At 42.2% G+C, this 17,194-nt stretch overlaps 1 protein-coding gene across 6 annotated transcripts in view; it reads left to right on the forward strand.

The window, feature by feature from the left end:
* Nucleotides 1–17,194, forward strand: part of strada (STE20 related adaptor alpha) — a 126,819-nt gene that overhangs the window by 86,174 nt on the left and 23,451 nt on the right. For all 6 annotated transcript variants that reach the window (XM_060848568.1, XM_060848570.1, XM_060848567.1 and 3 more), the window contains 2 exons: nt 4,560–4,668; nt 5,759–5,882. In XM_060848568.1, coding sequence (XP_060704551.1) covers nt 4,560–4,668; nt 5,759–5,882 — 233 coding nt within the window. The remainder of the gene's footprint in view (nt 1–4,559; nt 4,669–5,758; nt 5,883–17,194) is intronic.

A 17,194-nucleotide genomic window follows, 5' to 3' on the forward strand; every position in this document is an offset into this window, starting at 1 on the left:
CTAAACTTGGGTATACAAGCCCAGTTGCTCCAGTCTTTCAGCGTAAGGTAGTCCCACCATTCCAGGAATTGACCTCGTGAACCTACTCTGCACTCCCTCAATAGCCAGAATGCCTTTCCTCAAATTTGGAGACCAGAACTGCACACAGTACTCCAGGTGTGGTCTCACCAGGGCCCTGAACAGCTGCAGAAGAACCTCTTTGTTTCTATACTCAACCCCTCTTGTTATGAAGGCCAGCATGCTATTAGCCACCTTCACTACCTGCTGTACCTGCATGCTTACCTTCATTGACCGGTGTACAAGAACACCCAGATCTCTCTGTACTGCCCCTTTACCTAAATTGATTCCATTTAGGTAGTAATCTGCCTTCCTGTTTTTTTTTTAGATTACTTACAGTGTGGAAACAGGCCCTTCGGCCCAACAAGTCCACACCGACCCGCCGATGCGCAACCCACCCATACCCCTACATCTACCCCTTACCTAACACTACGGGCAATTTTAGCATGGCCAATTCACCTGACCCGCACATCTTTGGACTGTGGGAGGAAACCGGAGCACCCGGAGGAAACCCACGCAGACACGGGGAGAATGTGCAAACTCCACACAGTCAGTCGCCTGAGGTGGGAGTTGAACCCAGGTCTCTGGCGCTGTGAGGCAGCAGTGCTAACCACTGTGCCACCGTGCTGTTCTTACCACCAAGGTGGATAACCATACATTTATCCACATTAAACTGTATCTGCCATGCATCTGACCACTCACCTAACCTGTCCAGGTCACCCTGTAATCTCCTAACATTTTCTTCATATTTCACCCTGCCACCCAGCTTTAGTATCATCAGCAAATTTGCAAATGCTATTGCTAATACCATCTTCTATATCATTAACATATATTATAAAAAGCTGCAGTCCCAGTACTGATCCCAGCGGTACTCCACTGGTCACTGCCTGCCATTCCGAAATAGAGCCATTTATCACTAGTCTTTGTTTCCTATCAGCCAACCAACTTTCAATCCAAGTTAGTACTTTGCCCCCAATACCATGTGCCCTAATTTTGCTGACTAACCTCCTATGTGGGACTTTATCAAAAGCTTTCTGAAAGTCCAGGTACACTACATCTGCTGGATCTCCCTTCTCCATCTTCAGAGTTACATCCTCAAAAGATTCCAGAAGATTAGTCAAGCATGATTTCCCCTTCATAAATCCATGCTGACTCTGACCTATCCTGTTACTACTATCCAGATGTGTCATAATTTCATCCTTTATAATAGACTCCAGCATCTTTCCCACCACTGAGGTCAGACTAACTGGTCTATAATTTCTTGTTTTCTCTCTCCCACCTTTCTTAAAACGTGGTACAACATTAGTCACCCTCCAATCTGCAGGAACTGATCCCGAATCTATCGAACTCTGGAAAATAATCACCAACGCATCCAAGATTTCTCAAGCCACCTCCTTCAGTACCCTGGGATGTAGACCATCAGGCCCCGGGGACTTATCAACTTTCAGACCTAACAGTCTCTCCAACAGCAATTCCTGGCAAATATAAATTTCCTTAAGGTCAGATCCTTCAGCCACTGTTACCTCAAGGAGATTGCTTGTGTCTTCCCCAGTGAACACAGATCTGAAGTACCAATTCAATTCTTCTGCCATTTCTTTGTTGCCCGTAATATATTCCCCTGTTTCTGTTTTCAAGGGCCCAATTTTAGTCTTAACCATTTTTTTGCCTTTCACATACCTGAAAAAGCTTTTACTATCCTCCTTTATATTTTTGGCCAGTTTACCTTCATACCTTCATAGTGGGCGGCACGGTGGCACAGTGGTTAGCACTGCTGCCTTACAGCACCAGAGACCCGGGTTCAATTCCCGCCTCAGGCGACTGTGTGGAGTTTGCACGTTCTCCCTGTGTCTGCATGGGTTTCCTCCGGATGCTCCGGTTTCCTCCCACAGTCCAAAGATGTGCAGGTTAAGTGAATTGGCCATGCTAAATTGCCCGTATGTTAGGCAAGGGGTAAATGTAGGGGTATGGGTGGGTTGCGCTTTGGCGGGTCGGTGTGGACTTGTTGGGCCTGTTTCCACACTGTAAGTAATCTAATCTAACCTCATTTTTTCTCTGCGTATTTCCTTCTTCGTAATCCTCTGTTGTTCTTTAAAAGCTTCCCAGTCTTCCGTTTTCCCACTTACCTTTGCGATGTTATACTTTTTCTCTTTTAACTTTATATGTTTCTTAACTTCCCTCGTCAGCCACGGCCACCCATGCCTCCTCCTAGGATCTTTCTTCCTTTTTGGAATGAACTGATCCTGCAACTTCTGCATTATATACAGAAATATCCGCCATTGTTCCTCCACTGTCATCCCTGCTAAGGTATTGCACCATTGAACGTTGGCCAGCTCCCCCCTCATAGCTCCGTACTTCCTTTTATTCAACAGAAATATTGTCACTTCCAGTTGAATACAGGGAGAACTCTCCATTTGGATACAGAACTGACTGGAAGGTAGAAGACAGAGGGTGGAGGGTTGTTTTTCAGACTGGAGGCCCGTGACCAGTGGAGTGCCACAAGGATTGGGTGGTGGATCCACTACTTTTCTTCATTTATAAAAATGATTTGGATGTGAGCATAAGAGGTACAGTTAGTAAATTTTCAGATGACACCAAAATTGGAGTATAGTGGACAGCAAAGAAGGTTACCTCTGTTTACAATGGGATCTTGATCAGATGGGCCAGTGAGCTGAGAAGTGGCAGTTGGAGTTTAATTTAGATAAATGTGAGGTGCTGCATTTTGAAAAGGCAAATCTTAGCAGGACTTATACACCTTAATGGTAAGGTCCTTGGGACTGTTGCTGAACAGACACCTTGGAGTGCAGGTTCACAGCTCCTTGAAAGTGGAGTCGCAGGTAGATAGGATAGTGAAGGAGGCGTTTGGTATGCTTTCCTTTATTGGTCAGAGTATTGAGTACAGGAGTTGGGCGGTCATGTTGCGGCAGTACAGGACATTGGTTAGGCCACTTTTGAAATATTGTGTGCAATTCTGGTCTCCTTCCTTTCGGAAAGATGTGAAACTTGAAAAGGTTAAGAAAAGACTTACAAGGATGTTGCCAGTGTTGGAGGATTTGAGCTATTGGGAGAAGTTGAATAGGCTGGGGCTGTTTTCCCTGGATGTCGGAGGCTGAGGGGTGGCCTTATAGAGGTTTATGAAATCATGAAGGCGAGGATAGGATAAATAGACAAAATATTTTCCCTGGAGTGGGGGAGTCCAGAACTAGAGGGCATAGGTTTAGGGTCAGAGGAGAAAGATATAAAAGAGACCTAAGGAACAGCTTTTTCACGCAGAGGGTGGTACATGTATGGAATGAGCTGCCAGAGGAAGTGATGGAGACTGGTTACAATTATAACATTTAAAAGGCATTTGGATGGGTATGTGAACAGGAAGGGTTTGGAGGGATATGAGCCAGGTGCTGGCAGGTGGGACTAGATTGGGTTGGGGTATCTGGTCTGTGTGGACGAGTTGGACCAGAGGGTCTGTTTCCGTGCTGTACATCCCTATGACTATGACTATGATCTCATGAATATTTTTTCAAGTGTGACCATGTCTAGCTCTTCAATAGAGTTGGACATCTGAGTCCTCATTGCCACAGATGGTTGTGTGGGAGGAGGAACCAGAATACTGATTGCTTTAATTTCTCTCACAGGCCATGGATTTTAGCAGTGACCTATGTAAGATTGTTCACTCTGTACAGCAGACCTCAATCTTGGAGGGTCTGTCAGGCTTTGACACCCTCGTCCAACAGAGGGTAGTTAGAGAAACAATTTATGGATAGCTTTGATGGGAATCTGATAGTCAGTGTGACATTGATTGTGTCTAATTCTGAAGACAGGTCCCTGGACTCAAAATTTTAAACCTGTTTTCTCTCCAAAGACACTACCAGGCCTACTGAGTTTCTCCAGAAATTTCTGTTTTTGGTTGTTTCGGATCTTCAGCATTTCTAGTTCTTTGTTTATTCTGTTACAATACTTATGGCATTAGAATGAGTTTTTTCACCAACACCGATTGTTCTGATACAGAGCAGAGACATGCTCACCCGGGGAGCACCCCCACATGGCAAATAGGTTCTAACCATACGTGAAGCATCAGTGTGACCGTGCATTGAAAAGTCAATCTTGATTTGTTTAAGGACAGGCAGCTGGAAACACCACAGATCCATCCACTATAGTTTCACAGATACACACAATAGAATATTTGCTAATGTGGTAAAGCTCAAGAATTTGGTCAGGCCTTCAAACATCAATATTTTTAACTGAGATGTAACAGGGTAGCAGACAGTAAATATGAACAGCCCACTGTGGAATGTTGCATTAGATTATTCTTGGCTCTTCATACAAAGAGTCTGATGCAAAGTACATGACACCAATTGAGAGATTATTTGAATAAGTTTGTATTAAGAAACCACATTCAATCCACCTTGAAATGGAGGATTAGTATATAATCTGTCTCAGTTAACTTATTATCAGCTGAAGCATGCGTGGTTTTGATGTGTAACCTAACAATATGTTTACTTCACTAGGGTGAACTCCACGTATCAAAGCTATTTCATCACCCTAATATACTACCGTACAGAGCCACATTCATAGCCAACAATGAGATGTGGGTTGTGACTCCATTCATGGCCTATGGTAAGTTTGGTCTATCTAATACTGTAGCTATTTTTCTCACTTCCAAAAGACAACTTTGAAAAATGTTCTAGTTTTTCATGTTACTAACTGCTGTTGCTCCAGCACAGTATTTTGAGTAAGAAACAAGACTGGGCAGCATGATGGCTCAGTGGTTAGCACTGCTGCTTCACAGCGCCAGGGATCCAAGTTCGATTCCAGCCTTTGGTAACGGTCTATGTGGAGTTTGCACATTCTCCCCGTGTCTGCGTGGGTTTCCTCTGGGTGCTCCGGTTTCCTCCCACAGTCCAAAGATGTGCAAGTTAGGTGAATTGACTACTCTAAATTGTCCATAGTGTTAGGTGCTTTAGTTAGAGGGAAATGGGGGTGGGATACTCTGAGGGTCAGTATGGACTTGTTGGGCTGAAAGGCCTGTTTCCACACTGTAGGTATAGGACTGTTACACTGATTGGATGGGACCTAATAGTGGCCTTGATACTGGAGCATTGATCACTAAATTCTTGAACCTGGTGACAAATGTGACTCCTAGTTAGGCAGTTTCAATCCTGTTCTTGATGTATGTGAACTTACAGTACAAAACTGCCTTTCATTCACAGTGAAATTAAATGTGTTGTGCTCGTCTGGAGAATGTAGAGGAAGCTTTTCTCTACCTAACCCCATGTTGTACCTTTCCTCAGAGTGTTTGATGAGGACAGTGTGGAGGATACTTTTACTCTGTACCTAATACCATGTTCCACCTGCCTTGGAAGAGTTTGATGCGGACAGCGTAGAGCGAACTTTATTTTGTATCTAGCCCTGTGCTATGTATGCCCTGATTCCTTGAATATCATGCTAGCATTTTTCAATTCTTTTTAATGTGATAGGCATGTTTTAAATGAAATTTGGCAGAAAAAAGCTTTAACATTCTCACTGAATCTAAAAGGCAAGCCATGTGGTATAAATGAGGGTGATTGTGTAGCGTTGAAATGATTGGATCCTGAATATTGAATGAATCAGGGCACTAGTTTGGTATGAAGGGTTATGAAAGATTTTCATCCCTGTCTCAGACAGCTGAATTTACTAATTTTAATTATTTATTCCATTTAATTGCCAGGTTCTGCTAAAGATCTGATGAACACCCATTTCACAGATGGTCTGAATGAGCCCACAATTGCATACATCCTGCAGGGGGTGCTAAAGGCCTTGGTTTATATTCATAGAATGGGATATGTGCACAGGTAATATTACTGAAAGCTCAGATTACAAAGCATGAAATAGAAATGCTGACGTTGGAAACACTTTCGAACAGCTGTATCCCATCCCTTAATGATTTTTAATATCTCTATCAAACAGTTCTTTCCTCTTCGTTATTCCAATAATACACATTCCCCAGCCCTACCCCTCCCCACCTTCATTTCTGAAGTCTTTTTCATATTTGTATTTCTGCCTGCCAAGCAACACAATCTAGGTCTTGTCCTCTCTGTTGGAAACTATGGTGTACAAAACTATGAACCCTTTCCAACTGAATGCGTTGATTCCCTTTTACATCCCTACTTTTATGTTCTATACCTGTCTCTCAACCCTGTGTTTAACAGCATTTCGGGTTTTTTCGCTTGAGTTTTTTTTAATGTCTTGGGAGCCTAAATTCACAGATCCCTCTGCTATCCCATTATCCCACTGGTACTTTTCATTCTTCCGAGCTCAAACACTTCATATGCCCTCCAACATCCTTAGCTGAGACACCAGCTATTGTGATTTCCTTTCAAAATGTCTGCCTTCATTACATTGACATTTGCAGCACAGAAGTAGGCAACTGTGTCTATGTTGTTCAGCAAAGATCTGACTACATCAGTCCTGTTTTTCTATTCTTGGCCCATAGCCCTGGAGGCTATGGCAATATAGATGAATATCTAAGAACAGCTTAAATGTTATGAGAGTTTCTGACTCAGCCACCTTTTCAGGCAGCGTCCTAGACTCCTACCATCCACTGGGTGAAAATCTTTCTCCTCAGCTGTCTTACCTTCTATATCTTACCTTAAATCCATAATCCTTGGTGTTGACCCCTTTGCTAATGAAAAAAAATGTCTTCCTATACACCTTGTCCATGCCCCTCATAATCTGATACACCTCTATCAGATTCCCTGTCAATACAGGGAATCTGATAGGGAAGACAACCCCAGTTTATCTAATCTCTCCCCTAGCTCGGATTCTCCAGACCAGGCTGTATTCTGCACCATCTCAACTGCAATCCATCCTTCATGCAGTGTGGTGACCAGAAGCACATGCTGTACTCCAGTTGCAGCCTAACCAGCTTTTTGTACAGTTCCAACATAATCATCTTGTTTTTTCTTTTTTATGCACCGGCTAATAAAGGCAAGTATCCTATTGCCTTCATAACCATCTTATCTACCTGCCTTCCTTCAGGGATCTTTGGTTATGTACAGTCATGCTCCTCTGTTCATTACTTTTCTAGGTTTAAGTCCATTTGCCACCTTGCCCACTTGACCAGTGTATTGATGATACCCTCTTGCCATTTACAGCTATGCTCCTCACTATTGATCAGCCTACTAATTTTCATGTCATTCACTAATGTCTTGATTACGCCACCTACATTTAAATCTAAATTATTAATGTACATCACAACTAGCCACGGCCTTGCATAGGGTCTTGTGAAACGCAGCTGGAAACCAACAGATGCAGATATAGTCTGGCCTTCTGAATTCCTTCTCATAACTTCCCGACTATTGAGATTTTTACACTCTATCATCATCAAAAGCTTACATGAATATCAGTGTCAACTTTTCTTTTGCTCACCCCTCTCGATTTTGCTTTCTCATTCACATTCTGTTCCCAATTGCTTTTGTTGTAAAGCACCTCAGGACTGACTTAACAAAGCTGTGGATAAATGCAAGTTCATATTTTGTTGTCTGACATGGACAGTGAGATTTATCAGCTTGGGCGAATTAAAAGAATGGCAAAGCACACAATGCGAATTATTTAATTCCCATGACATTAATTTAGCAAATATCATCTTCTCCCTTGCAGGGAGATGGTGAAATGCTAACCCACTACTAGCCAGGGGACCTTCCCAAGTTTATCATAAACCAAAACAAAAAGTTGTCATGGGCTTTCACATATTCACTTCCCTGGAGGCTAGCATCACAGGGAATCTGGCTGTTATATAGATTATCGCAATGTTTCACAGCTACACCAAGCCTCAAGCTGTCAGTTAGTACAATATGCATATAATATCACACCTAATGTCTCAATGATCAACATCGCCAGTTTTGTTTTTGGGGACGCTTTATCCTTCTCACCTCTTGTTAGGGCTCTTAACTGTAACCATGTTAAGCTTGGTCAACACATTCATTAAAAGACCTTATGCTAAAAAGCTGGTTTTTGGAGACTTTTTAAGAAATCTATATTGTTGCAGGCAGTGTATTTATAATCATTTTCTTCTCTGGCTGTAGATGACTTTAGTCAGGTTGAATTTATTGCTAGTCTGAATTTGCTTCTGCTCACATGTTGGTGGTTGTTCAACGTAGTGATTATTTGTGTAACTCATGCAGTTTATTGCTAGGCTACTTCAGAGGAGACTGAGTCAATGATGTAAAGTGGGGCTGGAGATGTGTGAAGGATGAAAGTTTTTTGGATGGTGGGTTTGTTCCTCTGGAGAATTAAGAAACCAGTTACAGTAATCCCCTAAATTCTCGGTATTTGTTCATGTGCCAAAACACAACTGTCTAGATTTATACAACTCATTCTGCTGAATTGGAATGGTTCCTCTGTGTAGATGATTCATGTTAATTGTATCAGATGAAGTTAGGTAAAGGATGTTAACTGAATGATCACTTGAGCATGTTTGCTGTCTATTTACCCAGAGAGACAGAAGGGGACAACGAATTTGATTACCTCCCTGAGAATCTGCACCTCCGGGTCATTAGGCTCATCTGCCTGCCTCTGCTTTGTGGTTATGTTCGCAGTTAGGTGTTTCATGTGAGAGAACATGTTTTCTGCCAGTAAACTTGTGCCAACGGGTTGGGAAGGCTTCTACAGAGTTGCAGTGTAGCATCACCCCTCAAAATAAAATTTTAACTTTAATTTCCCCATGAGAATTTTTGTTATAGTGCCCCTTTTAAGGGGCTGTTAACTATTTTGGGCACATTTTTTAAAATTTGAGTTTTAAAAGCACATAGAGACTGTGGGCCACACAAAAGGCTGTTAGACCCAATTTAGGGGAGGCAATGCCTTATCGCTGGACTGTTAATCCAGAGATTCAGGTAACGTTCTGTCGTCCCAGGTTTGAATCCTGCCACGGCAGATGGTGGAATTTGAATTCAATAAATATCTGGAACTAAAGAATCTAAAGATGACCATGTTGATTGTCAGAAAAACCCATTTGGTTCACTCGTGTCCTTTTCAGGAATGAAACTGCCATCCATACCTGGTCTGGCCTACATGTGACTCCAGATCCATGGCAATGTGGCTGACTCTTAACTGCCCTCTGGGCAATTAGGGATGGGCAAGCGACACCCTCATCCCATGAGCAAGTAAATAATTTTTTAAACATTGCCTGTAGGGCTTTTGTGGCACAGTGATAGTGTCCCGACCTCCGAGCTAGTAGGCCTGGGTTCAAGTGCCACTGACTCCAGAGGTGTGCCATAACATCTCTGAACAGTTTGGTTCAAAAATCTATATTCAACTGCCTGCTTGTGTTGTATAGTTATGTCGATGCTTGTGAACACACATACAGCAAGCATGCTTCAAACCTTCCACGATTGTTGGACACCACAGGGGCTGGAATGCAATATCTTTACTCAACGTTACATTTTAATTTAAACTGGGTAAGCCTAATTTGAACATCCTGCATTGACTCATTTCAGGTCTTTCATCTTTTAATTTGACTTTATCTTACTTTAAATTGAAGAAACGCTTATGCCAGTTGGGTGGAGTCAGGAGATGACTACCTGGAAAGTTCACTGTAAACAAACCTGTCCTGAGTAAAGACTGGCTTTGGATTCTTCTTTCAATTGACTAACAGGAATATAACAAACAAGCTTTGTAATTACTGCATTACTAATCAAGTTGTTGAAGTAGATCATAATCCCCTTTGTTGATGACCATGTGCAGTTCTCGAAGGCTGCTATAGGAGGCAACATCATTACTTTGGAGAGAATCCATGACGTTTGATATTCAGCTGCTCTTTCCCTCATGCCTCATCATAGTTTTAGCAACAACTATTGCTTCTAGTCTTTCACCAACATTTTCAGCTAACTTATTTTTAGCTGCAGGTATGGGAATTGCTAGAAGTTATTGAGAATCTTTTGAACTGTGTTGAAGATAGTTGCAGAAAGCAAGATTGCTTTTAAGTGCTCTGCTTGACTTAAGGCAGCTGCCCAGTAAAAAGCACCTAGCCTAACTACTACTACAAAAAATGTTTTATCTGACTATCCAGTTGGAAGTAGTGTACTCTGGAGTTCAGAGAGGTGGCAGGTTATTATGCAACTTCATAAGTTTACTCTTCTGGGGTACATACTTGAGGCATCAGGATCAAATGACTCAGAGCTAAAAGGATTGTTAGATGTATTCTGCACCATTGCAGTCCTGCAGGGAAGAACCCTGGTAGGTGAAAAGTCATTCCCCTCATCCACTTCCATTGCATCCTTCAGTCCAGTTCCACTTTATTCACTGTATTCATTAAGCTGTCATTGAGATGCACAGCATGGAAACAGAACCTTCAATCCAACTTGTCCATGCCAACCAGATATCCCAATCTATTCTAGTCCCACCTGCCAGCACTTGGCCCATATTCCTCCAAACCCTTCCTATTCATATACCCATCCAGATACCTTTTTTAAATGTTGCAATTGTATTAACCTGCACCACTTCCTCTGGCAGCTCATTCCTTACATGTACCATCCTCGGCATGAAAAAGTTGCCCCTTATGTCTCATATATATCTTTCCCCTCTCACCCTAAACCTATGCCCTCTAGTTCTGGATTCCCTAACCCCAGGGAAAAAACTTTGTCTATTTATCCTATCCATGCCCCTCATGATCTTATAAACCTCTATAAGGTCACTCCTCAGCCTCCGGAAAATAGCCACAGTCTATTCAACCTCTCCCTATAGCTCAAATCATCCAATCCTGACAACATCCTTGTAAATGTTTTCTGAACCTTTTGAAGTTTCACAACATCTTTTCCGATAAGGAGGAGGCCAGAACTGCACTCAATATTCCAATAGTGGCCTAACCAATGTCCTGTACAGCCACAACATGACCTCCCAACTCCTATGCTCAATACTCTGACCAATAAAGGAAAGCATACCAAACGATGTGTTCATTATACTATCTACCTGCGACTCCACTTTCAAGGAGCTATGAACCTGCACTCCAAGGTCTCTTTATTCAGCAACACTCCCAGGGACCTTACCATTGAGTGTATAAGTTCTGCTAAGATTTGCTTTCTCAAAATGCAGCACCTCGCATTTATCTAAATTAAACTCCATCTGCCAGTTCTCAGCCAATTGGCCATCTGATCAAGATCCTGTTGTAATCTGTGGGAACCTTCTTCGCTGTCCGTTAAACCTCCAATTTTGGTGTCATCTGCAAACTTACTAACTGTACCTCTTATGCTCGCATCCAAATCATTTATATAAATGACGAAAAGTAGTGGACCCAGCACCGATCCTTGTGGAACTCCACTGGTCCCAAGCCTCCAGTCTGAAAAACAACCGTCCACCACCACCCTCTGTCTTCTACCTTTGAGCTAGTTCTGCATCCAAATAGCGAGTTATCCCTGTATTCCCTGAGATCTAACCATGGGGAAACTTGTCAAATGCCTTACTGAAGTCCATATAGATCACATCTACCACTCTGCCCTTATCAATCTCTGTTACTTCTTCAAAAAAAAAACTCAATCAAGTTTCTGAGACATGATTTCCCACACAAAGCCATGGTGGCTATCCCTAATCAGTCCTTGCTTTTCCAAGTACATGTACATCCTGTCACTCAGGATTCCCTCCAACAACTTGCCCACTACCGACGTCAGGCTCACTGGTCTATAGTTCCCTGGCTTGTTCTTACCACCCCTCTTAAATAGTGGCACCATGTTAGCCAACCTCCAGTCTTCCAGCACCTCACCTGTGACTATCGATGATACAAATATCTCAGTAAGAGGTCCAGCAATCACATCCCTAACTTCCCAGAGTTCTTGGGTACACCTGATCAGGTCCTGGGGATTTATCCACTTTTATGCGTTTCAAGGCATCCAGCACTTCCTCCTCTGCAATATTTTTCAAGATGTCACCATCTATTGCCCTACATTCTACATCTTCCATATCCTTTTCCACAGTAAACACAGATGCAAAATAAGAGTTTAATGTCTCCCCCTTTTCCTGCGGCTCCACACAAAGGCCACCTTGCTGATCTTTGAGGGGCCCTATTCTCTCCCTAGTTACCCTTTTGTCCTTAATATATTTGTAAAAACCCTTTGGATTCTGCTTACCTCTATTTGCCAAAGCTATCTCATGTCCCCTTTTTTGCCCTCCTAATTTCCCTCTTAAGTATACTCCTACTGCCTTTATTTCTTTTCTAAGGATTCACTCGATATATTCTGTCTATACCTGACATATGCTTCCTACTTTTTCATTACCAAACCTTCAATTTCTTTAGTCATCCAGCATTCCCTACAACTACCAGCCTTTTCCTTTCACCCTAACCGGAATATACTTTCTATGGACTCTCATTATCTCATTTCTGAAGGCTTCCCATTTTCCAGCTGTCCACCTGCGAACTTCTGCCTCCAATCAGCTTTTGAGAGTTCTTGCCTAATACCGTCAAAATTGGCCTTTCTCCAATTTAGAACTTCAACTTTTAGATCTGGTCTATCCTTTTCCATCATTGTTTTAAATCTAATAGAATTATGGTCACTGACACCTCAGTCACCTGCCCTGCCTTATTTCCGAAGACTAGGTCAAGTTTTGCACCTTCTCTAGTGGATGCATCCACATACTGAATCTGAAAATTGTCTTGTACACACTTAACAAATTCGTCTCTATCTAAACCCTTAACACTATGGCAGTCCCAGTCTATGTTTGGAAAGTTAAAATCCCCTATCATAACCACCCTATTATTCTTACAGATAGCGGAGATCTCCTTACAAATCTGTTTCTCAATTTCCCTCTGACTAATAAGGGCTGTATAATACAATCCCAATAAGCTGATCGTCCATTTTGTTATTTCTCAGTTCCACCCAAATAACTTCCCTGGATGTATTTCCGGGAATATCCTCTCTCAGTACAGCTATAATAATATCACTTATCAAAAAGCCACTCCCCCTCCTCTCTTGTCTCCCTTTCTATCCTTCCTGTAACATTTGTATCCTGGAACATTAAGCTGCCAGTTCTGTCCATCCCTGAGTCATGTTTCTGTAATTGCTATGATATCCCAGTCACATGTTCCTAACCATGCCCTGTTAGGCCCCTTGCATTGAAATAAATACAGTTTAATTTATCAGTCCTACCTTGTTCTCTGCTTTGTCCCTGCCTACCCTGACTGTTTGACTCACTCCTATTCTCAACTGTACCAGTCTCCGATTGATCTCTTTCCTCACTATCTCCTTGGGTTCCACCGCCCCCACCTTTAAATCCTCCCGAGCAGCTCTCGATAAGATTAGAAGATTAGATTCCCTACAGTGTGGAAACAGGCTCTTCGGCCCAACCAGTCCACATTGACCGTCTGAAGAGTAACCCACCCAGACTCATTTCTCTCTGACTAATGCACCTAACACTATGGGCAATTTAGCATGGCCCATTCACCTGACCTGCATGTCTTTGAACTGTGGGAGGAAGCCAGAGCACACAGACATGGGGAAAATGTGCAAACTCCACACAGCCTGAGGCTGGAGTCAAACCTGGGACCCTGATGCTGTGAAGCAGCGGTGCTAAACTTTGAGCCACTGTGCTGCCATTCCACTGTGCCTAGCAAATCTCCCTGCAAGTATATTAGTCTCCTTGTACAGGGCACTTCTACCAAAACAGCTTCCAGTGATCCAAAAATGTGAATCCTTCTCCCATCCACCAGCTCCTCAGTCATGCATTCATCTGTGTTGAGTGTGTGTTGCTGGAAAAGCACAACAAGTCAGGCAGCATCCGAGGATCAGGAGAATCGACGTTTCGGGCCAGAGCCCTTCATCAGGAATTCATTCCTGATGAAGGGCTCTGGCTCAAAACCTCGATTCCCCTGCTGCTCGCATGCTGCCTGACCTGCTGTGTTTTTCCAGTAACACACTCTCGACTCTGATCTCTAGCATCTGCAGACCTCACTTTCTCGATAGAGCAGATGCATGCATGGTCCTGTTCCTGCCCTCACTAGCTCATAGCACCGGGAATAATCCAGATATTACTACTTTGGAGAACCTCCTTTTTAAATTCCTGCCTAGCTCTGTAATCTCCCTTCAGAATCTCAACTTTTTCCCTTCCTATGTCGTTGGTTCCAATGTGGACAATGACCTCTTGCTGGCCCCTCTCCCCCTTGAGACCATTCTGCACTCTCCACATGGAGAGTAGCCTGATGTTTTCTGGTAATCTGGATTTGATGTTACACTCACCTCTTTATGATGAGTAGAATGACCATGACCCCATTTCCTCCATTAATTGGTTTGCTGACGCAGGTCTTGCATGTCCTAACTGATGATTATTCCTCAACAAACATCTGCTTGTTATCACATTGCTGTGCATAACATGACTGCCATACTCCCTGAATACCACTTAACTAAAATTATTGGGACATCTGAAAGTCATGAATGGTGCTATAAAAATGCAAAGTCTTTTTTTTCCTTACTATCCTGGTTCAAATGTTATGCAACCCTATTTGTGCCACAATCCTATCCAAACATCCCCTCAAACCTTGCAAGGAATGTGATTTTGTAACTTAACTTTCAGTTGAGTATTAGATCAAATTGAACTTTCTTAATGCCCCAAGTGCAATGCCATGGGAAGAGATGAGGAGCCCCTCCATCATTGACATTGTGAGCTGACTTTATTTAAACTCAATCAGAATAGATATCTTACTTGATACACAGATACCTTCAAATGCAATTGTACCCCTACAGAGATTTCAGAGGTCAACAATTCTGGTCTGTACAATATCAAAAACAATAGGAACTTGTGCTTACATAGCACATTTAACATTCTGAACTTCACTGCACTGTGCAGAATGTATGGTTAGGTTTAAGAGGCAGGATTTGGAAAGGTTTTTTTTTGGTTAAGCATTACGACGGCATGGTGGCTCAGTGGTTAGCACTACTGCCTCAAAACGCCAGGGACCTGGGTTCAATCCCAGCCTCTGGCAACTGTCTGTGTGAAATTTGCACATTCTCTCCGCGTCTGCCTGGGTTTCCTCTGGGTGCTCTGGTTTCCTCCCACAATTCAAAAGATGTGCAAGTCTGATGAATCGGCCTTATTAAATTGCCCATCGTGTTAGTCACTGGTAAATATAGGGTAGGGGAATGGGTCTGGGTGGGTTAATCTTTGGAGGGTCGGTATGGACTTGTTGGGCCGAAGGGCCTGTTTCCATACAGTGGGGAATCTAATCTAAAAAGCTAACTCAACCTTTTAAAATCATGAATGGAATTTGCGATGCAGTAGACCTTTGAATCTAACTACTACTAATCCATGGCTCTGTGACTTTCTCTCCTTTAAATATTTATCTAATTCCCTTTTGAGATTAATCATTGAATTTGCCACCATCACCTTTACAGGCAGTTAAAATAACTTAATATCAAAAAAATGCTTCTCATCTCACATCTGGCTCCTTTGCCAATCATTTTAGTTCTAAACTGTAGCCATCTCTCCTTTTGCCAGAGAAAAACACTTTTTATTTTGTTACATCAAATCTTTCATCATTTTGAAGACATCGTTAAATATCCCTTAATCTTCCCTGCTCGAGGGAGAACCAAGCCATGAATAGTTATTGCGTAATTGCAGCACAGAGGAGGCCTTTTGACCCCATTTGATTTGTGCTAACTGTCTATGCTGCAATCCAATAAGTCAATTTCCCAACCCCCTCCCTGTAGCCGCTAAGTTAATTTTACTTGAGTTCCCATTTCAAATTACTATAGAAGTTATTGATGCTGATCACTTCTGCCACTTCTGATTTGATACTTGCTGTGTTTGGAGAAAAAAAGTTATTTGCATCTTCCCTGAATCACAAAGCAAATATTTTAAGTATTTCTCCCCTGGTTCTTGTGTAAACAGTTTTCTCTTGTCTGTCTTGTTTATACTTACCCATAATCTTGTACATCTCTATGAAATATCCCCATAATTTCCTTTGCTCCAAGGAGAAAGCCCCTAGCTTCTCCAACTTGACCTTGTCAATAGAATCCCTCATCTCTGGAAGCATTCCTGTGAATCACCTCTGCACTGTCTCAGGTTTTTCACATACTCCCTTAGTGTGGCAGTTGGATCTGGACTCAATGCTCTACAATGAGCAATGTCAATTTCTCAACATTATGTATTTGTCCAAGGTTCCATGTGCTTTGCTCATTCACTTCCTACTTCTTTTGACATATCCTGCCACCTCCAAATATTTATGTAAATGCAGCAGAGCCCTTTCTTAAAATTATCCTACTTATTCTTTATTAGCTCTTGATACCTTCTGCCAAAATGCATGATCACAAACCTCTGTATTGAACTCAATCTGCACTTACATCGGCTCTGTTAGCCCCTCTGTGACTCTTTGTACCCTTCTTTTAAATTAGTATCATATTTGTCGCTCCCAATCCATTGGCATTTTCACGCATCTCCACCCCTAACTTCCTATCGCAACCTGGGGTGCAATTCGTTTGGACCAGACAATTTATCCACTAAACACTTCATCCTATCTGTTACCACCTCTAATTCTGTGTCAACTGATATTATGTTAGATTTCTTTCCCTTATTAAAGACTGATAGTGCTCAAGTCTTCTAACTTTGTCCTGTGTCTCTAAGCAGGTATCACCATCTTTGTCCCTTAAAGGTCTCAGTCTGCTTCTTTCTGTCTGCTTTCTACTCACGTGCTCGTAGAAAATATGTGGGCTTCGTTTTATTTTAACGACCATCTTAACTTCATTATCTTTCTTTCTGATTTCCTAATTTCCCCATTCTAGTATTGTAAATGACCTGATTGTTTCTTGAAAAATTCTGCATAGGTGCAGCACATCCATTATATTCCCCAGTCCTTTTGTCATTTATAGACCTCTCTTTATTCCTCTACCTTTTGCCATTTTTGGCATTCCTGCATCTAAAGAAGTTTCCTCCTTGAAAACTGCCCATTATTGTATTGCAACTTTTCCTGTTAATACTTTGAATAATTTTACCCTGGCCTAGATTCCCCATTGGAGTTAACTCTCTTCCAGCTTTGACATTCTGCTTTAGATTGTTCTTTGCTTTTCTCCAGTGCTAATCAAAGATTTATTATAAAACATTTACCCTAGTGCTTCCCCCACATACTTTTGACCTAATGCATTTCCCAGCTCCAGTTATGTTTATTTTATTTTAATTTTATTTATTT

Source organism: Hemiscyllium ocellatum, chromosome 32 (assembly GCF_020745735.1).
Source record: "Hemiscyllium ocellatum isolate sHemOce1 chromosome 32, sHemOce1.pat.X.cur, whole genome shotgun sequence".
NCBI lineage: Eukaryota > Metazoa > Chordata > Chondrichthyes > Orectolobiformes > Hemiscylliidae > Hemiscyllium > Hemiscyllium ocellatum.